Genomic DNA, 22,701 nt, shown 5'->3' with positions numbered 1-22,701 from the left:
TTACTTAACTACTAGCTGTCTCACTCCAGGGATCTATAGGATTCCCTTGGCTATCCCTCTCCAGTCCTGTGGGATGTTCCCCACTCATCCCATTCACCCACAAAGAAATATGCTCAAAATCAACTGGGTGGTGATTATGAGCCATTATCTGCCTGCTGTGCTGAAAGGAATATGAGGCAATCTGGAGAAAACCTCTTCATGATGTGCGTTAAAAAATATATATATACAGTATATCTAAGAGTGGTGTCACTCCTACGTTGAAAAATCAAAGTCGAGCTATGGTTCTTTCATAATACTGGCTTGTTTTATTTACAAAAGTGTCCTATTTCTAAAGCAAATGCTGTAAGAGCTATGGAGGAGTCATTCTTGATCTGAAGGGAGGAAAAGAGGAAAGGGAATCATTTCAAAAGAATAAGATTTTATATATTTATTTATATTTATTTATTTATTTATGATAGACACACACAGAGAGAGAGAGAGAGAGAGAGAGAGGCAGAGACACAGGAGGAGGGAGAAGCAGGCTCCATGCCGGGAGCCCGACGTGGGACTCGATCCCGGGACTCCAGGATCGCACCCTGGGTCAAAGGCAGGCACTAAACCACTGAGCCACCCAGGGATCCCCTCAAAAGTAGAATAGACAGATTTAGATTCAAGGACTGAATGGATTTGTAACATTTTCTCACTTTGCTCCATTGGTGGGGCCAATGTTGCTCTGCCTCCTATAGTCTCCCCAATGTCACTCTCCAGGATCTCTGTCCACTTAACTCAGATTTAGAATTATGTATGTAGAATACAGCAGGTGCCTGAAATTCAATTCTGTGATTAAGGAAATGAAGGCCTGGAAAAAAGAACTGAACGTCCCAAAGTTGGCTGAACCAAGACCAAAACTTCTGTCTCTTGATTCCCAGTCCAGTGTTCTTTCCACTCTGCTGCCTTTCTTGATATCACTTCCTTTTAGTTTTCAAAATTACTTTCATTTATTATTTGTCCAAGTCTACTGGAACTAAAGCTTTCTAATATCTTCCTTTAACAGCTGTACATCAACTACTCTGCATTTCTAACTGTTTTATTTGGGGGGGGGGTGTCACAAAACATGGAGAGCATTCTAATAATTGTGTGTTATAAAAATAATTTATTCTGTATTAAGAGCTAGGAATCATTTATTGGAATAAATATCATGGGATCACAAATTGCTTAGATAAAGTCCATTTATGATGATCAATAATATCTGCTAATGCAAGGGAAGATTATTGAGTAAGGTAAGAACTAACGAAAACGTGAATAATACAATTAGCCAAGCTGCTATTTCAAAGAGCAACTTAGATATAATCTTTGAAGCTCGGATCTCGGGGAAGTAGCATGAAGTAGCAGGAAGGTCACTCTCTTAGAATGTAGAAAATTAGGGTGACCATCCTGATCGCAAAATTTATCAGCTGATCTTCAGTAAATCACTTGAACTTCTCTAAGCTTAACTTCATTATGCATGAAATGTAAATAGAAATCTTGGCTATTTCAAAGTTGTTAAAAGGATCAAATCAAATAATGTATGAGAGATGGTATGATTCAAAGATCAGAGACTATGTATACCATGATGCCAGAGAGCCATGTGTGTTGTATTCTACAGTTTACTCCTGGCATCTAGCACAGAATCTGGCACATGGTACACACACACACTGGCACACTAGCAAGGCAAGAATGGGCCAAATGTCGTTCTTCTCACTATTTTCTTGCAGGAGAAATGACTGGTGTCACTTCTTTCCTAGAAAAAGCAGAGGTAGTAAAATCAAAAGAAAGGATGATCAAACTGACCAATTCTTTTCAAGCCCCATTCATCCACCTCTTAATCCGAGATCACACCATTGATTTTTTTTTTTTTTTAAGATTGCTTTTAGGCATCCACCTCAATAATTTTGGTCATTTTAAAGTACTACATTCAGTGTTTTTACTGAAATCTGTATATGTCTTCTCTTTGGTCTTTCGGAACAGCACTGGTTTTAATTTATAATGGATAAAATTAATTCAGAATCATCCTCCTTCTTTTTCTTTCCTCTCCTCTTAGCCCTCTCCAAAAGCTATGGTGGCCATGAGAAGAAGTAGCAACAGAGACAGCTTGAGAGGAAAATCAGTTCAGTTCTTTTCTTTCTACTTCAAGCTCCGAATGATTTTAACTAAAAGTCCTATGGGATAGGTGTCTGGTTAAAAATGTGTCTCTCTCTAAATTGCCTTCTTCAATTTTATAGATGTGCCCCCGTTACACACATAGGAATTTCATTAAAATGTTTTTTCTCTGTCACAGAGGTCAGGATTTTTCAGGCCTTTGGAGAATAGATAGCATGCACAAACATCGGCTCAACTTAAGATGATGTTATCCCACTGGAACAGCATGTTCTTGGTATTTTGGCAGACTCTGGGAACACCCCCAAATCACATGTAGAGGATACAGACAGGTCACAAAATTAAATCAGTCTAGTCAACCTACTTCTACCCTCAACCCACTTCTAATAAGTTTGAATTAGTTAATGCCTCCCATCCTGTCCCCCTAGTCATACTTGTTAACAGCCAGTTCAAACTGGAATTAACTGGATTCAGATAAAATTCACCTACTTTTTGCTTTCACAAATACAACTGACAGGAACAAAGAAAAACACTTCTATTTGTATAGAGCAATGTGTTGATAATTCCTTGGACCTTGAAGCTTATAGAAGACAATGAGATAATGTCTAAAACATGTTGGAGCTACACGTATGAAAGGCTCTATGGAGAAAGAAAATATGATAAATAATGCAAGAAACTTTCATGTCAGGAAATCTCCTGTCTTCTGGAGGACTTAGTAATTATTAAATAAATACTTTACGAATACATACCTGCTAATCTTATCTGTCAGCTTCAGCCAAGGGAGTTTGAAAAGTCCTATTATTCCCATCATAACAAAAAGAATCTTGATTTCTAAAGAAAGATTTTTTCCAAGAAAATTCTAACACCTACCACAGGCTGCTAGGTGATGCCTTCATATTAAGCCAATCTTCTAACTTCAATTTCAGCTCTTGGTCAATCTTACCAATATGAAAGCACTAGTCCTATCCCCTCAAACTTTCCACTCAGTCTCAGCCAAATGCATCCCTGGGGGGGATTCTCTTGCTATCCTAAATTGAGAAAAATCAGAAAGCACACCCTCTTTGGGGTTCTTGAACCATCAAAGTATGCTCAACAAATAATGTTCTTAAGAGCGACCACATAATGAATTTCAATAACTTAAGAGCTCAATTCAATTACCTACAAGTCTTAATCTGCTCCTTCATGCAAGTCCCTTCATTTAAAAACACACGAAACCTTTATTTCTTCCCTTGGCATCTTTATTCCTAACAATTATAAATAAAGAAACTACTTTTTTTCATGAACTCAACAAAATAACAAAAAAGACACAAAACTTAGCAAAGAATTTTCTGATGGGGACTTCAAAAATATTTGACATATGCTCTCTTCTCACCAAATGCCAATAAATCTCCCATTTGTTTATTAAAAATCAGTATCATTTCAGTTTCCAGAACCTTACTTGAAAACAAGCCACTACCTTTTTAAACTTACTCAATCTTAAAAATCTTCTCAAATCATCAAGTCACAAAATTTCTATTAGATTGAAAAATCAAAAAGTCTCAGAGCTGGGGAGAACTTTGGTAAATGATCCGATTTAACCCTGGCCTATAGATAGATGAATGTAGTTTATGAGTATTAAAACTGATGACCTGTGGACAGTGGGCCATGCTTGACCTTTTGGGACATACACCAAGTGGTAAGACAACCCCCTCACCTCAGAGGGGTTGATGTGTTTCCAAATGATGTGTTTCCCAAATTGCACCAGTATCACTGAGGGGGAAAGGTATGATTGTAAAAACGAACATTTCCAGGCCCTATCTCAGACTTGCTGACTCAGAAAGTTTAGGGATGGGACCCAGGAATCCACATCTTTTAAAGTATCCCAAGTAATTCTTAGCACCATTCAACATTTGAGAACCACTACTCTGGTAGGTCTGAGAGATGTGCTCAAAATAATACCAGTCATAAAAGTGTTGAATATGGACTGAATGGGGGGGGGGGGGAGCTTGTCTTCTAAGGCTATAAACAAAAATTTGATCAGCATCATCCTTCGTTAATGCCAGATATCTATCAGAAAACACTAAATCATCTCTTAGCCCGACTCAGACATTTTTCTAAATTATATTGACCACTAGGTTAGATTGTGAGCTATTAATTTCATAATAGATGAATAGAAACCCTTACTGGGGAATTTTAAAAGCTCTAGTGATCTACATTCTCCCTAAAATGCCTAACTCACTTGACATTTAGTGTGGATTCATTTAGTTCGTGCACTACACGTTAGTCTATTTTCTTCCCATGACAATGGTGTTCATAAGGAATAGCAAATTTCATTATATTTTCCTTTGACAAAAAATATAAAAAACTAGTAAACATAAAGTTGAATTCATAAACGTGAGGTATTTGAACTTTAAAAAAGTAAGCTCCTGGCAGAATTAATTGGCACATACAGATTCTGTATAATGTATAATATCTAGCACTTTGTGTACATAAATATCATCTGGGGAGTAGCTATTGATGCAGATTGCAGAAGAGTTTGACTTGGTAGAAGTAAGACGGGTAATTGAATTTTTAAGTAGCACCCCAGCTAATTCTGATGTGAATGGTTTTGAAAAAAATATTCCCAGGATTTCAAGAATCCAAGCTTATGCCTACCTAAACTTTCCTTTGAACCTAAATCAATATATTAAACACAGTATATTGTCAATGCATGCATATTTAATTCAAGTAATCACAAATGGGAAAAAGTAGGGAAATTCAGCTCATCTAATCAGAGCCCACATTCTATAATTCAGAACTGTGGAATCTTGTATTTATCATAAATTACTGTCTTCTAGGATTAGGAGCCACATGTAGTAAAAAAGGCAACTTAACATAGGCTTTTGCTGTTGTCTCTTGTAGAGAGTATATGCAACATTCTAATTCCCTACTTTTCAAACTTAAAACATGATGAAGAGTGTGTGTATATGGCAAGGGAGATGGTTGACTGAGGGTACAGTAAAAGCGCATGATTCTCCAACCAAAACAATAATCAGAGAAACACAATTCTGAGGATCATACAAAATAAAAGCAAATGGAATCTGTCCTTGATCACTCTCGATGTTAGGATTGTAATTTCTCCATTCCCACAGGAATTAATTGTGGACAAATTAAACAGTTGTGGTATTATCTACTTACTAACAACTCAGAGAACAGGGATGTTCCCATCCTCATTTCCTTTGAGGAGTGCAGATATATGTGGGTTCTGGGGCTATGAGCATTCTCAGAGTCTAGAAAGTATGCTTTATATATTTACACGATGTTTTTTGCCCGAATAGTCTGCAAACCTATAAAAGGAGCTCTGTTTATTACTTAATGATGGCCTAACCTTGAACAAGTTATTTGCTCTGTCAGAGGCTCAGTTTCCTCAACTGTAAAATGGATACCCAGGCTGATCTGGATTCATAGTCCCGGCTCTTTCTATTCTGCAGTGACACTCCCCATATCACAGTGCCTAACTGAGGTTTACATGGGAGGATCCTAAGAGGTAAATTTTACAAAAGCACCCAGTGAGCTAGCTGTAAAGCATTATACAGATGAAGTGGGTTATAATTAGTTTTATGAAGCCCAGTTATAAAGGTGCAAAATGACCCAGAAAAAGAAGACAGGGAGACAGACCTGAAATACAACATCTATAATGCCTATCTAAATGGTAGATAGGTGCTTAATAAGTACTAAGTGAAGGGATGCCTGGTGGCTCAGTGGTTGAGCATCTGCCTTTGGCTCAGGTCATGATCCCGGGGTCCTGGATTTGAGTTCCGCATCAGGCTCCCTATGGGAGCCTGCTTCTCCCTCTGCCTGTGGTCTCTCTGACTCTCTCACTGGGTGTCTCATGAATAAATAAATAAAATCTTAAAAAAAAAAAAAAGTACTGAGTGAAGAACACACACAAAAAAACAGGTCTGTGCCTTCACCATACTAGGTATGATACCGAGAAGGAATAAATATAACAAAAAGCAAGGATAGTTTGATTTAACCATACAAGCCACAATTCCAACAGCCTAAAATCTTAAAACTGACTTGACACGAAAGAGGATCCAAATGTAAGACTGACGCATCATTTTCAAAGAAGTGGTTATATTCTTACCTCTTTGGTCTTTCAGATGCAGCCTTGTGGGGAAAACTGAATCTGGGTGAAGTTGCTGAATTTTTCCCTGTATCAGATAGATCTGCATGCTCATCCTAGCAGGCTGTAGAGGAAACAATAGATTGTATAGAATATTGAGTGCCAAAGCTGTGTTTTGGATCTGGAAGGGTAATTTTTGGTGACATACTGATTTTAAGCAAACCAGATTTATCCCGTAAGTTTCCCTCCCCAGAGACACATCAAAAGGAGGCTAGGGGGTCAGAGCAGGGAGATAGTGAAGTTATCTATTTTATAAAACAGATTCTTCACCAGTCCTTTGTCAGTTTCCTAGAATACATAAAACGTGATTCAAATTTAAATATTCAAATTGCATTACATATAACTTTTGACATAGCTATTTATAGAAAGAGACAACACATTAAAAAATTCAAGGGAAAGAATTTTTTTTTTTTTTCTGGGTGGGCCTTAACTTCGTTTCTCCCACCCCACATCCCCATTGCAAATATATTTTTATGCTGGGTGACGTTTCTAAAACAGGAGTGCTCTTTTCTATTGTTGAAATGAAACAAACAAGTTTGCTTTTAGAGCCAAAGAAGTGCCCAACTGTTAGGAAAAAAAAAGAAAAAAAAGTTTTCCCCTGGCCTCTTGCCTGTCCTATCCGCATGCAACCTTTCCCATTGGCCCCTTTCTCTAGGAGGGCCCCTGGGGCTGTCTGTACTCACTGTAAAACCATTCTGTGCAGTGGAGAACTAGTTTCTTCAAAATCCCAGGGACCACCCAGAACATGCCTGGTTTTTGGCAAATGTGTACGTGTTTCCTCGGTCTTTGATTAGCTGTATGTGAAGTAATCGACCCGGGTTTCTGGGTCTTTATTTGAAAAAGACATGGGGAGAAAGTGTTTTTAAGAATTGATGAAAGGAAGAAAGGAAATCTGTTTTCTCACCAAAAATCTACTTAAAATTCATTTTACGTATTTGTGTGTGGGGGAAGGGGCAGGACGAGGGAACTCAAGACTTCAAACGAGCTAAACCGTTGCAAAATGAGTAAAAGCCGTTTCAGACTCTGGGTTGCGAGGAAGCCTGTGCCTCCCGACGCGTCCCTCCCGGGGGGGCCCCGCGGCCCGCGCCCACCGCCGCGGCCGGGAACAGGAGCAGGCGCCGCGATGGCCCCGGGGGCCCGGGCTCCCGGACTCCAGGCCGGCTCTGGCTCTTCCTGTCGTTCCTCTCTCACAGCTTCCTCTCCCACATACTAGGTGCTCAATTAATGCCTGTGGGCTGGGTGGGCTGGGTCGCAGCAAGCGGGCACTCAGCAGCTGCCCCCACGCCGCCGGCGACGTTCGCTGGGGTCACCTGGGTCCCGGCTGCCGCGGCCCCGGCGGCTGGAAAGTGACCAAGAAGCGGAGCGGCCGGAGCCAAGATGGAGCGGAGGCGGGAGAACCGAGGAGGCAGCGCGGGCGCGAGCTGGGGGGCCCACCTGCCGGCGGCGCTCCCATTGACCAGGAGGTCGGCGCAGCCCGCGCGCGCGCGGGGGCGGGGGCGGGGGCGGCGGCGGGGGCGGGGGCGCGGGCGGCGGGGAGGGAGGGACGCCCCGGCGCGCGCCCGGCCCCAGGCTCCGCCCCGCCAGGCTCCGCACGCGCCCACTTCGCGGAGCCGCGGGCCGGGGGCCGCCGGGAGAGGGGAGGTCGCGCCGCGCGCGCACGCGCGCCGCCGCCGGCTGACGCGGGCCCCGGCGCGCGCCTCCCCCGCCCCCCGCCCCCCCCTCCCCCCTCCCCGTCCCGGGGGCCCGGCGCGCGGCCCTGCTGACGTCAGCGGGCGGCTTGCGGTGCGGGGTGCGCAGAGCCGCTGGCGCACTCGCGCGCTGCGCTCGCCCCCTCCCCCGCCCGGGCTGTGGCGCGCGCGCTCGCTGGCTCTCCCTTCATTTTTTTCCTCCCCTCCCTCCAGCCTCCCCGCGTCTCTCTCTCTCTCCCCCCTCGAGCTGCCAGCTGCCCGCGGCTCCCTCGCGCTCCTCTCCCTCTCCCGTAGGCTCCACCGAGCGATGCGAGCTTTGGGAGACAGCGACGCCGCCTCCCGCTAGAGACCTGCCCCCCGGCCCGGCCCGGCCCCCTGCCCAGCCCTGCCCTGCGCGCGGGGGTCGGCGAAGGCGCCGCGGACGCTCCGACGGCCGAGGACCCGCGATGCACATGCACTAGCAGCACCCCCTCACTCGCTCCCTCCACGCCCCGCGCCGCCGCCGCCGCCGCCGCCGCCTCCTCCTCCGGCAGCAGCGGCAGGAGGACCCACCCTGCCCCCCACCCCACCCTCCGCCGGCTCCGGCTGCGGCTCCTGCCTCAACTATTATTTTATTTATTTTGGGTCGTGCACAAGCCTCAGTGCCTGCAGCCCGCGCCTCCTCGGACCGCGGGCGCCTCCTCCCTCGGCCCCGGAGCCCCAGACCCCGGCCACCTTCGCCTCGACACCCCTAGAGCCCGCCCGCTGCCGCCAGTCTCCGCTGCTGGGATCTTGTCCGCGGCTGTCTTTTTGGGGGGTTCTGGTTTCCCGACATTTTTCTTTTCAGCCAAGGGAAGGATATCGTGGTTTTTTTTTTGTTGTTGCTGTTGTTTTTTGTTTTTTGTGTTTTTTTTGTTTTTTTGTTTTTCCCCACTGAGCCCAGGCTCTGCTCTCTGGGGGGGTGGGGGGCGCGCCGAGCCGGGGAGCCGTGCCAGCCGAGTCGTGCGGGCTGTGGCAGGGAAGGGGCCACCATGGGATGTACTCTGAGCGCAGAGGAGAGAGCCGCCCTCGAGCGGAGCAAGGCGATTGAGAAAAACCTCAAAGAGGATGGCATCAGCGCCGCCAAAGACGTGAAATTACTCCTGCTGGGTAAGGACCGGGGCTGCCACCCCCATCTCCCGACCCCGAACACTCCGCACCCGCCTCCGCCCGCTCTCCCACCCTGCTCGTGCCTGGGGAGACCTGGTCCCCCGATTCGGTCCACCCTCTCGCATGCCTTACCCACCCTCCCCCCCCCCCCCCCCCCCCCCCCAGTTCCCCTAAGCTGACACTCACCAGTTTTTCCCCCGGTCTGTCCCAACAGGGGCTGGAGAATCAGGAAAAAGCACCATTGTGAAGCAGATGAAGTAAGTCCCTGTGGCATTGGGATTTGTACTTTTATTAATAATTTTTTGTCATTTGTATTATCTTGCTCATTCCACATTGCTCTCCAGGCCTGGTTTCTGATTCATGCGCGCGCGCGCACACACACACACACACACACACACACACCTGGATTTGATTCCCCTCCCCCACGCCCTACGTTGGTTCTGGGTCCTCCACCCCAACTCCCGGGTGGGTGGTTTTTCTTTTTTTTTTTTTTTTTTTTTTTTTGCGGGGGGGGGGGTAGGGAGGGAAGTGGAGCGCCTGTAGTTTGTATGAATGGCAGTGTCCGCCATATTGATCAGAACATCACACTATTGGCATGATTCTAATCATTACTCTTGCTCCTTGGGTGTATCACTACCTCCATTATTGTCTGTTTCATTCTGTATTTCTCTCTCCTCCCTCCCTCCCACTACCACCACCACCACCACCACCACCACCACCACCACCACCACCACCCATTCCACATCCATAATCCCACTTGCCCCTGCTCTTCTCCTGGGGCAGTGATTTTGAACTTGGCTAAAACATGGAAGGGACCCAGCCCTAGACTGGGGTGGAGGATCAAGTGTCTGCTGTTCATGGATTTGGTGCTGAATTGAAGGTTGTGGTTTCTACCCCCCCACCCCTCCCCCTTCTGAGAAGCACTAGGGTTAGGGGAAGGGGTATGTGGTAGGGGAGGGGTGGGCTTCCAAGCAGATATGACTGGCACAGCAATATCCAAGGCAGAGGTGGACGGGGATGCCGGTTGAGGCTGAATGCCCAGCCCTTGCTCCCCCCTCCCCCCAGCCTTTGCTCTCCTGACATGGGCAGTTTTCCTTCAGTCCCTGGCCTTTATCTATGTATTTATTTACACTCTGCATAGGCCACCTTCCTTATAAATCTACCCTCAATGCGGATTTCAGGCCCCACTTGCCAGCCGCCCCCTTCTGCCTTACATATCAGTTTCGCCTCCTAATTAACTGGGGGTGGATTTGAGTGATGGTTGAAAATTAAAACAAAATGGGATATTCCTTCCCTTCCACACTTTGTCGGTTAGGAGCCTCGCCCCTCCTTCCCACTCTCGAAGCTTGCTTCTTGCCCCATCCACTCCGCAATTCCTGGCAAGCCCACCGGGCAGCTTTGCTTGGGAGGGGGTGGCCTTCCCTTGTGGGGAAGGGGTGTGCGCCCTCGGGGCCTCCTGGCCCTGCTGCTTCCGTTGGCCTGTCAGTTCGGGACGTTAAGACCGTTTAGCGAGGATTCCACGTCGCTTTGCTGTGACACCTTCGTGCACACACAGCTCCTAATTAGGGGTTGCTGTGCAGTAAACAAAAATGATTATTTTTCAACTTGACAGAATAGCTGAAGTAATTGCATCCCGTAGGAAAACAATGGAAAATAAAAACCCCTTTCGCGGAAAGGTGGGTGGGAGACAAAACATGCTTGCGGTTTCAGAACCAAGATGCAAAAAAATCTTGCATGTGTAACAGGCATGACAAGCGGGTTCTAGGCGGCGCCATGATGGTAGCGAATAGCGACTCGGAGACAATTTCCCCACGTCTGCTTGACATATTCTTATTTTCCTTCGAGAGCTCCCTGGGGCTTGCTTTGCAGAGGCCCCCTCGGCTCGCCGCACCCCTCTGAGCCACGGGTAATTTGGCCTGGGGCTCCTCTAGAGCTTGTGCAGCCCAAATGGATGGGGAGGCGGGGCCTGGGGAATTGCTCTTTGCAACAAGGTGCATGTTGCATCTGCCTGGAGCCCTTGCGGGTCGGCAAATGCAAGCAGCGCCACCCCTCTCTCCCAGAAGGGGGTGTTTCAAAACTTCAGGAGTCTGTAATCTGCAGTGGCGGCCTCGGAGCCGGCTAGAAGCCCCAGCCACCGGGCTGAGTGAGGTTTCAGGCGTTGCAAGTGGTGGACAGCGCCCAGCTGAGGCCGGAAAAGTCGCTGATGCTCAGCTCGGTGGCGCTCGGCTCGGTGCGGACTGGGCGCGGGGCTCGGAGGGACTCGGCAGTGTTCGGAACGGAGTCGGGGCCCCAGCGGAGAGAACCGAGCCTCTTCGGAGGGGGCCGAAGGCATTCGGGAAGGCTCAGGGAAGTCGCGGGTGGGGGGCGGGGGTGGGGGAGTCTGCAAATTAACTTTGCATCCACCAAGGCAACTCCCTCCCTGCTTCTCCCGAACATGCCCTATATAAATTAGGTTGATTTAATAAGAAGTTTAAAAATATATACTGAGCCCCCCAAAGGGTATCTTGCCTTTTTTATTCAAAGAGAGCTGAGCTCTCCGAGGAAATAGGTGTGCCATTTTAGAATGAAAGAAAATTCCTAATTATATACTGGGGCAGGAAATCTTAAATGAAGGCTGTAAGTAGGCTTTTCCCAGGAAAGTCTTATGTGGCTCATATTTAGTTACACTGAGGAGGGGGAAAAGGGCAGGCCTTTGACGTGTGAGATATCAGAGCATATCTTCTCTTTTCCCTGTACCCCCTCCCCCCATGTTTCTTACACCCACAGGATACATTTTTGAAGAAAAATGTTGGGCAAAACTGAGATTTTTGTAGGTAAAATTATTAAAATATATTTTTAAATATACTAACTCTTTAGGAAATAGGTTAGGTTTGTTCAAAAGGTCAGTGAGAAAGACTTCTGGCCATGTAGATTTTGCCACAAGGGACCCTGGCATCCTGTCCTCCTGAAGCATTCATGAATGGCAGCCTTTCCTTTGAGCCCTCCAGCTTGGCTTGAAATAAATCAGATCAGGGCCTTGTGCCAAGCTGGATGCAGGACTTGTTTTATTAACCACAAAATGTGGGATTGGTGTCACTGTATCCTAGTGACAAATTCTTTTGAGTCCTCCCTTGCAGAGATGATTTTCCCCAATCGCCACTTGACCGAGAGTCACTTGAGTCAGGAGATCTGTACTGTGGGTGGGGCAGGGTCCAAAATGTGGGTGGCACTTACAGAAGGCAGTTTTGAACTTGACTATGCAGTGTGATTGGTGACCAACCTATCAGGCCATATGTATGAACTAATTTGGATGCTGCTTTATTTCACTTAGGTAGATGGAATTAGAGAGTTCTCCATGGGTGGTTGCCCTGTGAGAACTTGATGATTTCCTAATGGGGTCCGGGATTTAATAGCTCCTGTTATATTGAGAGAAAGAATATTGATATTCAGACATCTCCAGACCCTTTTAAATCAGCGTTTCCAGAAGAGCAAAGAGCCATTCCGTTGAGTTCATATTCTCATCTGTGTTGTGGCATGCTGATTGGCTTCCATATATGCCCTAGTAAGTGAAGTTATATGACAAAGGGCTGATCGTATATGCTGCTTAGAACAAAGTGTTAACACCCACATCAGGCTAGAAATGCAGGAAAACTGACCTTTGAAATTCTTCTGCTTGATACATGTTATAGTGGGAAACCTCTGTCCATTTAACAGATGCCACATATTAGACCATCATTTTTAAAAGCCTGATTCTTAATACTTTATTAAAAGTTTCATTTGAACATAGCTTGCTGGGGTGTTTTTTTCTTTGCATATGTGATCATGAGCTCACTTTTGGGAGCTCTGTGTCAGACAATCCAAAACATTTCAGCACTGAGACATAAACAACAATAATTGAAACAGCACAAATAAAATTTTACACACACCATGAGTAATCAGTGACCTTTTTTAATATGTGGTATTTAAATAATTCTGCTCGTTAGGAGGCTGTGACCTTACCTGTGATATGGCCTCATCATTTTTGCAATCTGTGGGAGTCTTATTCAGACTAACCAAAATTTTTAAAGGAGGTGTTAATTTTATTTAACTACCAAAAGCCTTACAAAGAGCCCTCTTGAAGAATTATATTTTATGAAGTATGGAAGCAACAGAATATCGCCTTAAGTGACTTCCCATTTTGAACAGTGACAAACTGTTTGGGCTAGCCTGATGAAAATGTGAAATGAACTTGTGGAGTTGCTGTAAGCACCACAGTTTGCCCTCATTTGAGGTGTTGACTTTTCTGTGATGTCACATCTAGGCTATCTGTTTCTGGAGCAGTAAATGGATTTTTAGGAAGATAGAGTTAGAAGGTGGCAATGAGGCATGGTCTGCAAGCTGCTGGCCTTATATGTAAAAGGACACGGTAAAATGGAGCACTCCCAGGGTGCCTGTTTGGTGCCAAATTCTAGGATTTGCCTGGTGAAGATGTCATTTCTCCTACAAATATCCCAGCCCTTACAGTGGGTTATGATTCTTGAGGACAGACCCCATCCTATGGGGGAAGGGTGTCTTAAGAAGTCACCTGCTGCCAAAAGCTGGTGGTTTCCTCCGCCCCCAGCTGACCCAGCCTTTGTACGTAGGGTGTCTCCTGTTTGGCTTAGGTTCATGGTGAGCTTGTGTTCATTCAGCACGCTGCGCTGTTCAGTGCCTACTAAGTGGTGATCATGAGCGGAAGGGAATGGCCACCCGCAGCCATTACCCTGTAAAAGTGCAGCCGTCTAAAGGGGCGTTTCCCTGCACATCCCCAAAGGGTCCCACATGGAGGCAGCACTCTGGAGAGCTACTCTTTCAGATTTGTGGACTTGTTATTTCTGCAATCATCTCTTTGCCTGCTTTACCCTTCCCCCTTCCTCCTGTCTCCATGTTTATTCAAATGGATGCACCCTGCTCTCTGGAGACTGTGTGAGCGCAAACAGAATGTCAGATCAAGTAGCAGATGAGTTCTCCTTTGCTGATGGATGGTGCTCTCTCCCTGCTTACTGTTCACTGAGCTGTAAATACCAACAGACCTTCCTGCCAGAAGAGTAGCAAACAGTCCACCTGATCTCCTCAGGAATCAGCCCATGGAACCCTTGAACCTCACTTACCTGTTGGATCCTGTCTGCTGGTTGAAAGGGTCGTTCCTGAGCTGATTAAATGGATGAGGCTTCATTCAGGATCAACATGGCTCTAAAGGAATACGGAATTTCTGTTCTCTCTGTGTGGGACTAGATTAGATTCACAGTGCTCAGAGGCAGAGTACTCTCTGGTCTCTTTAACACTTGGAACTCCCCAGATTATAGTGTGCTCCTCAGTGTGCCACATCTGCTCAAGATAGGGCAGGTCACTCATGCTCTTCAGCTGCTCACAGTACCCTATTTCTGTTAACATTGGAGATTTAATGTGAGCAGAATATTAAATGTTTTTCTGACATGTGGTCAGTCCATCTGGATGCAGGGACTGGGTTCCCCATCTCCCAGGGTGTCTTCAGGCTCTCATTTCTTATGAAGCTAGAGAGACCTTTATCATAAGAGCCACATTGTGATCTGAAAGACAAAAGACAAGCTGGGAAGGGGATGATTTCAAAGTGAGAAAACATATTGGAAAGGGTTACCCCCAAACTTGACACTGGCAAAGAACAACTTTTGATGTTGACAAAAGAAAATGTGTGTGTGTGTACCCATACTACATGAATTTAAGAACAGCAGGTACTATGAGTACTTTTACCTTATGGATTGCATCACCATAAACAGCTTAATGGTGCTCAAATGATCCCCATTCTAAGCATTTGTTTAAATTTGCATCACATTCTTATTTTATCCTGTGCTTCTTGCTCAAACACAATACTGGTTAGAAAAGAAACCGTCCAGCAAATCCATCATTAGCATAGAGGGAAAGGAGAGGAAGGAGCAGCAGCCTGTTACCGGTTCAAGAAAATAGCTAGTTTCTTTTTTAGAGAAGCCATTTGGCATCTCTAAAATTGAGAGGTGATTAAGAGCATGCACTCTGTAACCAGGTTACCTGGCTTCAAATCTTAGCTCTGCCACTAACTAGGTGTGTGACCTTAAACAAGTTACTTAACTTTTTGTACCCCAGTATCTTTGCCTGTGAAATGGGGCTGATGATAAAAATACCTGATAGGGTTGTTGCAAACAGTAAATAATGTAGTATATGAAATGCCCTTATAACAGTGTTCTAGAAATCATTATACAAATGTCAGCTGTAGTTTTTATTCCTTTGACTGATTAGTGGGTGTTCCCTTCCCATATGGAGTTCTTTTCTGAAGTATGTGGGCCTTATCTTCCTTGGGAGCCAGAAGGGGAGTGCTGTGGTTCATGCTCGTGGCTTCTTCCCCTTGCCTGCTCTGCAGCACCAGTTATATAACTCACTGTGTTGTCATAACTGATGTGACATTTTTGATGGTGCAGCTGCTTCAGTCCATGAGGCTGGAGTGATGTTACAAACTGTGGGAAAGAGCACTGGACCAGGAGTCAAGACAAGTGGTTCTCCCCTTGCATTTTTGGGGGTTCTGTTTCCCCCAACTCCTTCCCTGTTTCAAGTGGTCCATAGAATTGGGGACTGCCTTCATTTTCAGGGTCTTTGAGGTCTTTGATGCAAGAGGTTCTAAACATAAAAGCACCAATTACGGTTCCATCCTGCGGGGGTAGGGGGTACCCATGAAAGCTCTTTGAAGGCCAAGATAATTGCAGAATAGCAACCTCAACCACAAAGCTTTGTCGGCCAAGAAAAGTCATAGTCCTGAAAGGCATTTTGAGGAAACCACCTCTAACCAAACTTTTCATGCAGATGTGGTTCTCAAACCAAAGAGGAGGATCTGAAAGTGTCCTGTTAGTAAAAAACAGGATGTTTCTGGGAGGAGAGCCCCAGTGACATGCTAGAGGGAGAAGTGGTTTGTCTGTGGCTTCCAGGATTCTTAGAAATGGAGACAGCCTGGCTCGACCAGGGATGCCTGCAGGTGAAGGAACTTGCCTGAGTTCAGGTGCCTCAGATCCCAGCGGTTGGGAGATTTGCAGACCAGTAAAAGGGGAGGATGGGGAGAACTGTGCTTTAATTTTGACTCATTCTCTAATTTGACTTTGAGCAGGTCAGTTAGCCCCTGTGAGCCTCAGTTTGTTCATCTCTTAATTAGAATGTGGGCTTTCACCACAGAATTTCTCAGGCCTCTTTCAGGTTTCTAGATCTAAGATCCAGTAAATGCAAAGAGAAACCTAGAAGCCTGAAATGCAAGGGGGAATAGTGGGAGTATTTACCGCCCACAGCTTTTATCTGCTGAGCCATCTTTAGTTCTAATTTTCTTTACAGAGAAGAGGAAAAACATTGTGCTTTTCATAGCACAAAAAAATTAAAGTAAAATAAAATCCTCCAAGGCTAATAGTCAATGCCCTGAACTTGTCCCCTTACTCACTTAATTTCTCAACCAAGAAGGAGGAAAGAGAAAAGGGGAAGAGTATGTAAGAATAGTACTCCATAGCCAAGAATCTACCTGGATTCTCTATGTCATAGCCAACTGATAGGTTTTCTGTGGAAGATTGTTACTTTGTAGGGACAGCTTCTCCATGCCATAAAATCAGCCCTGGGTCACCTGCCTTCAGGGTCTCAGAGCACTAATAATTGTTACATATTGTCAATCAATTATGTGTGTGATGGATCTGTCTCCTTTACTAGTTTTGGTGCCCCTTCCTTACCAGGGCTCCCTAAAGCAGGGACAGTGACTTGATTTTGCTCATAATACAGCATTGAGCCCAATGTCTGGCACATAGGAAGTGCTTCATAAATGCTTGATAAGAAAAGAGAAAGAAATACAGTTCACAAGGAACTCTAACTCATTTGTACATAAGCCTGAGTAATAATATTGGAAACCTTTGAGGATCGTAGCATTCAGCATTTTCAATCCGATCCATAATTCTCATTTGTTTTTTTCATATCAACCTATGAGGAAATTATAGCCATCAACTCCATCTTTCAGATGAGGAAGCGAGGCTCAGAGAAGTTGGGTGACTTGCTCAAGGCCACACAGCTTCTTAAGTAACAGCGATGTATTCAAACTGTGATTTGTTTAATTCCAAAGCCTACATCCTTTCCATTCTAACCCTACATGGTTCTTACTAGACCACCACCAATGTGGGCAAAGGAGAGCTGGTGGACTGGGACCCAGTGCCCATCAGCAGATGGAATCGGCATTAGTGTTGGTTGAATAGTGGCTGAAAGAATAGCAAGTGCTTGATTTGTGCTGGGTTCCTTTTGGAGGTGGAGGTGGTGGCCATCCTCACGTGTGACATTGATTCTGACACCAGAGTGTTTCCTAACCATCATCTGGACAGCTCCTGAAATCATTTCCCATTGCTGCCTCAGAAGTGTGGGCCATTTGTGGGTGGCAGCAGAAAGAAGTTGCCACCGAAGACTTTGGCTTTGGTAGAAGCAAGTGGTTCTGAGCAGACTTGGGAAAGACAGAACAATAATATACATGTCCATTCAACCATCTATCCATCAATCAATCCATCTTTCCATCCATAAGCATTTACTGATCATCTACTGTATGCTGGATGTATACATGGTGTCATAGAAGTAGAGAGGAAAGCCTAGCTAGGTCCCTGCCCTTCCGGAATCTAGCCTAAAGGGAGCAACATGTAAAAGACACACTTCAGGAGCAGGAAGCCCACAAGGCTATAGGAGAATGGAGGATGCCATCTCTAGGCAGGAAGTTCAGGGAGGAAGTGGCACATGGGTTGTCTTAAAAATGGATGGTAGCTAGCCAGATGGGAAAAAGGAATGCCAGGTAGAGAGGCCAACATGTAGAAAGTCTCTAAGATATGTAAGCACGTGGAGCAGGCCGGGAATGTCAAATAGGTTGGTTTGATTAGAGCTCAGTCTGAAAGGGGAATGAACACAGAGGAAGGAGGAGGTAGAGATAGATCATGAAGGGTCTGGTCTACTATGCTAAGGACTTTAGATTTTATTCTGAATACAATGAGATGCCACCAGGAGGACTTTTTAAAAATTTTTTATTTGAGGTGTGATTAATGACATTATATTGCTTCAAGTATTCAATGTAATGATTTGATATCTGTGTAAATTGCAAAATAATCACCACAATAAGCCCAGTCAACATTTATCACCACACACAGGTAATAGATTTTTTTCCTTGTGATGAGAATTTTCAGGAACCATAGGGTTCCAAGGAAATGGGTGGCAGGATCATCTTTTGCACTTGTAAAAGATCATATGTGTGGACTAGAGGGAGTCGTGTCTGGAGGTTAAGAGACCAGGTGGAAAGTTATTTTTGTGATCCAGGTAGGAAAAGATTAAGAACTTAAAGCAGTGGAATAGGAAAAGGGAACAGACTTAAGAGGCATTTGGGCAGTGGAATAATTGAACTTATTTGATAGTCAATTGGAAAGACATTGTGGAGAAACTTCATTTTATTTATTTATTTTTTAAATTTATTTGTTTATTTGTTAGAGAGCAAGCAAGCAAACATGAGTAGGGGAGAGGGGCAGAGGGAGAGGAAGCAGACTCCTTGCTAAACAGGGAGCCTGATGTAGGGCTTGATCCTAGGACTCTTGAGTTTATGACCTGAGCCAAAGGCAGATGCTTAACCAACTAAGCCAGGCAGGTGCCCCAAGGAACTTCATTTTAAAGGATATAGACAAGGGGGCGCCTGGCTGGCTCATCCAGAAGAGCATGTGATTCTTGATCTTGGAGTCATAAGAATGAGCCCACACTGGGTGTAGAGATTACTTAAAATAAAATCTGGGACGCCTGGGTGGAGCTTAGTGGTTGAGCATCTGCCTTCAGCTCAGGGCATGATCCTGGGGTCCTGGGGTCCTGGGATCAAGTCCCACATTGGGCTTCCTGAGGGGAGCCTGCTTCTCTCTCTGCCGATGTCTCTGCCTCTCTATGTCTCTCATAAGTAAGTAAATGAAGTCTTTAAAAAATAAAAAATAAAAAAATCCTTAAAAATAAATAAAGGATATAGACAAGAATGAGTCCAGGGCTCCTGGTTTGGGCTACTGGTGAGGTGATAGTGCCATTCCTTGAGATGGAGCAATGTAGGAGGGAGAGGGAAGGCCTGCAGAGAAAAATAATGACATATTTTGTTCCTGTTGGTGATTCTTGTGGATCGTCCAAATGGAGATCCCTGGCAGGAAGTCAGATATGTGGGGTAGGACATAGGGCAAAACCAGGGAGAAGGGTCAGTTTGAGATTCTGTGCTGCTGTGGGCAGTGGGAGCCATGAAAGTTGGTCACCTCACCAGGCTGAGTGAAAAGGCAGAGGATGCATCCCCCACCGCTCACATACACTCCAGCTCCAGGATATGACAGTCATTTAGGAAGAGGAGCCTGTGAGGGAAACCGAGAAGGGGTGAGCTGAGGGATGGAAAGGAAGCCAGGTGGAGCAGCAGCATGTAAGCCAAGGAAGGAAGGAATTTCCAGAAGGAAGAGGTTAATTGAGTCAGATACTGCAGTAGTCAAATAAGCTGAAGACTGATGGGTTTCCAGTGGATCTGGGAAATTATTGGTGAACTTGGCAAGAGCAATCCCAGTGGAGCGGCAGATGAAAAGCCAAACTGCAGTGGGAGTTAAGTAACTCGGACTGAGCAAGTGGAGGCCGTGAATGGAGGCCCCTGGAAAAGAAACATGGGTTCTTGAAGGAAAGGGACAGAGGGAGAGAGGGAGGGAATAGAATTGAGCAAGTGCTTTATTTTTATTGTTCATTTGACTAGCATGGTGGAACCTGGATCCACTGAGAAGCAGAAAGGAAAGGGCCAGATGGAGAGAGATGTCAAAGGTAGAGGAAAGCAGTGGCAGAAGGAGCAGAGCCCCAAGAGGACAGGCAGAGAGACAGGGTGCAAAGTATGGTTGGGCAACCTGGTATTGACACAAATGTCAGAGACTGCCAGAGGGCAGTGAGGACAAGAGAATACATAGAGAAACTTGGAGGGGGGATGGTGGGGACAAGATGTTGAGGGAGTTCCAGCCTTATCTTTTTTTCACTGAAGTGAGAAGAATTAAAAAGCAGCTGTGCTTTTTTTTTTTCCCCCCTGGAACACCAAAGACTGGTAACCTTTCTTCTATTCAAACCATTCATTTATTCATTTACCCAATATTTATCTAGCGCCTGTTATGTGTTAGGCACTGTTCTGGGTGCTTGGAGATTCAGTAGTGAACCAGTCATATCCCAGGGGACTCAGGCAATAACTTCATAAACAAATAATCAAGCATAGTAATTGCAGACCGTGAAAAATTTTTTGGAGTCACACCTTTGGGTAAGACCTGACGCTGATCACCGAGGGATCCAATTCACGCCCTCAGAGAGTTGAGTCAGTTGAAGGAGACAAATTGGTACCATGAAGGCCCAGAAGAGGCAACAATGGAGTTTAAATTGGACAAGGGCTCAGGATTACATGTGCCTCAAACAGCTAGGTAGGGAAATGAGAGTTTAGTCGACACCCATTGCTTTACCCTTTCCAGGCTGTTCCAGTAAGGCCACCTATCACCTCCCCCCACTGCCCGCCCCCACCACTTGAAGATAAGAAGTAAGTGTGTGACCCAGGCCTTGCCATTAAAAAAAAGTCCCCTTTTTCTGGCCACAGTGACTGGGGGATAGGATGAGACTCAGTCCAGGCCAGTCAGAATCCTTCTTTGAATTTGATGGTCAGTACAAGAAAGAAGCTCTTCATCTGGGATCCCAACAGGGTCTTCACTGGGTTGGAATGGTGAAAGCCAGGAGCTGTCTGTGGCTGCGTTTCCATATCTCCATTACTCTGCAAGGAGGAAGCTTGCTTTATCACGGGAGATACTGGGCCGTGAGGGAGGGAATGAGGAGAAGATAGAAGGAGACAGAGGAAGCCAGAAAGACATCTGACAGTAATTATTATAATCTCTGAAGCTGGCTCTGTGGACCTGAAAGTTAATGTGAACTGATAAATCCCTTCTTTTACATAAACGAATTTCAGCTGGAATTCTTTCCTTGCCATCCAGGAAGAAGAAACAGTGTGAGCTAAGTGCAGAAGCAGTGCTCAAACATGCAGGCGCTGTGCCATCAGGGAGCAGTGGGCAGTCATGTGTGACCTGAGGGTTTGTGGGAATATGAGGAGAAGTGGTTCAAAAGGAAGAATGGAGCTAGACTGCTCTGCTAAGGCACATATATTTTGAATATAGAGTAGGGTGCCAAGTGGCAGAGCTCAAAGAGGAAGACCAGAGAAGAGGTTTAAAAGCAGAGAGAGATTTTTGTAGGCTGAACTAGGAAATCGAAGGGAAAGGCAATGGGAAACTGGGTGGGGGAAGAGATTTTGGGAGGCAGAATGGATGAGACCTGGTGTCCAGCTGAGAATGGGGAGAAGAGAGTAGATCAGACAAGTCCTCCGGGGTGTTGGAGTTTGGTGATGCCATCAAGTCAGGAGACATAGGTAATAGAAAGAAGGGCAACTCAAACCACAAGCCTGAATTTTGGGTCCTTGCAGGATAACTTGTATTATGTTCACATGGCTCAGTGTTTGTCTTAGGAAGTTGTTCTGGCATTTAGAAGAGAGGTCAGGGAAGGCAGGAAGATTGGGCTCCGCTGCCCTGTGTCCTGAGGCCATGAGAGTGGATGCAGTTCCCTGGGGGTGGGTATGCAGATGGAGAGGAGAACCGGGGTGGGAGGGGGTGGCACTGTTGTGGAGGCAAACAGGGAAACCTGCATTCCGTAGTCTCTCTTTTTTTTTTATAAATTTATTTTTTTGGGTGTTCAATTTGCCAACATATAGAATAACACCCAGTGCTCATCCCATCAAGTGCCCCCCTCAGTGCCCGTCACCCAGTCACCCCCACCCCCCGCCCTCCTCCCCTTCCACCACCCCTAGTTCGTTTCCAAGAGTTAGGAGTCTCTCATGTTCTGTCTCCCTCCGTGATATTTCCCACTCATTTTTCTCCTTTCCCCTTTATTCCCTTTCACTATTTTTTATATTTCCCAAATGAATGAGACCATGTAATCTTTGTCCTTCTCCGATTGATTTATTTCACTCAGCATAATACCCTCCAGTTCCATCCACGTCGAAGCAAATGGTGGGTATTTGTCGTTTCTAATGGCTGAGTAATATTCCATTGTATACATTTCAGTAGTCTCATAAGTATCTTCACTTGGGAAAAGGGACTGGGAGTCATAGGAGCAGGGGGAGCCACCTGCTGAGAACCCCAGGGAGGGGCAGTGCTTTGGGAAGCTGTGTGTGGCAGCATAGTTCTGTTCCGTGGCACTGCCAAGCTAGATAAGGACTGAGAAAGGGCCATTGTGTTCCGTGATTGAGGCCATCAATGGCCTTTGAAAGAGCAGTTTCAGTGGAAGGAAGGGGGTGGAAGGCAAACTCAACATCCTAGGGTCTATAAGTCTGAGTCCTACGCCAGCTCTGTTCATCTTTAGCTCCGTGGCCCCAGGCAAGTTCCTTAACTTCTCTAGGCCTCAGTAGCTTCTCATATAGACTTAGGAAGCTGGATCCAATGATCGATAAGCTCCCGCTCAAGTCTTTAGGTCATAATTTAAATTTTGCTGTCCAACAAAACAGATGTTCTCGTGGCAAAGGAATTCCCTGCTTTCTCCCTTGGCCGCCCCCAGCTGAGATAATAAATT

General features: G+C 45.8%; 2 protein-coding genes across 4 annotated transcripts in view; one reads left to right on the top strand and one right to left on the bottom strand.

The window, feature by feature from the left end:
• CES5A (carboxylesterase 5A) overlaps positions 1-9,526 on the bottom strand; it is a 288,255-nt gene extending 278,729 nt beyond the window's left edge. The window contains exons 1-2 of the mRNA XM_072750200.1: positions 9,262-9,526; positions 6,221-6,323 (exon numbers count right to left, since the gene is read on the bottom strand). Of these exons, the coding sequence (XP_072606301.1) occupies positions 6,221-6,314 (94 nt within the window). The 5' untranslated portion in view covers positions 6,315-6,323; positions 9,262-9,526. The remainder of the gene's footprint in view (positions 1-6,220; positions 6,324-9,261) is intronic.
• The window catches only part of GNAO1 (G protein subunit alpha o1), a 174,431-nt gene continuing 159,074 nt past the window's right edge, over positions 7,345-22,701 (top strand). Inside the window, exons 1-3 of one of the 3 annotated variants that reach the window (XM_072750203.1) lie at positions 7,345-7,722; positions 8,242-9,075; positions 9,290-9,332. In XM_072750203.1, the coding sequence (XP_072606304.1) occupies positions 8,958-9,075; positions 9,290-9,332 (161 nt within the window). In that variant the 5' untranslated portion in view covers positions 7,345-7,722; positions 8,242-8,957. Of the gene's footprint in view, positions 7,723-7,996; positions 9,076-9,289; positions 9,333-22,701 lie in introns of those variants that run through there. The other 2 variants (XM_072750202.1, XM_072750204.1) reach the window with 2 other exon arrangements.

Source organism: Vulpes vulpes, chromosome 2 (genome assembly GCF_048418805.1).
Source record: "Vulpes vulpes isolate BD-2025 chromosome 2, VulVul3, whole genome shotgun sequence".
Classification (NCBI taxonomy): Eukaryota; Metazoa; Chordata; class Mammalia; order Carnivora; family Canidae; genus Vulpes; species Vulpes vulpes.
Note: the sequence above shows the minus strand (reverse complement) of the source record. Positions and strands in the feature narration are given on the sequence as shown.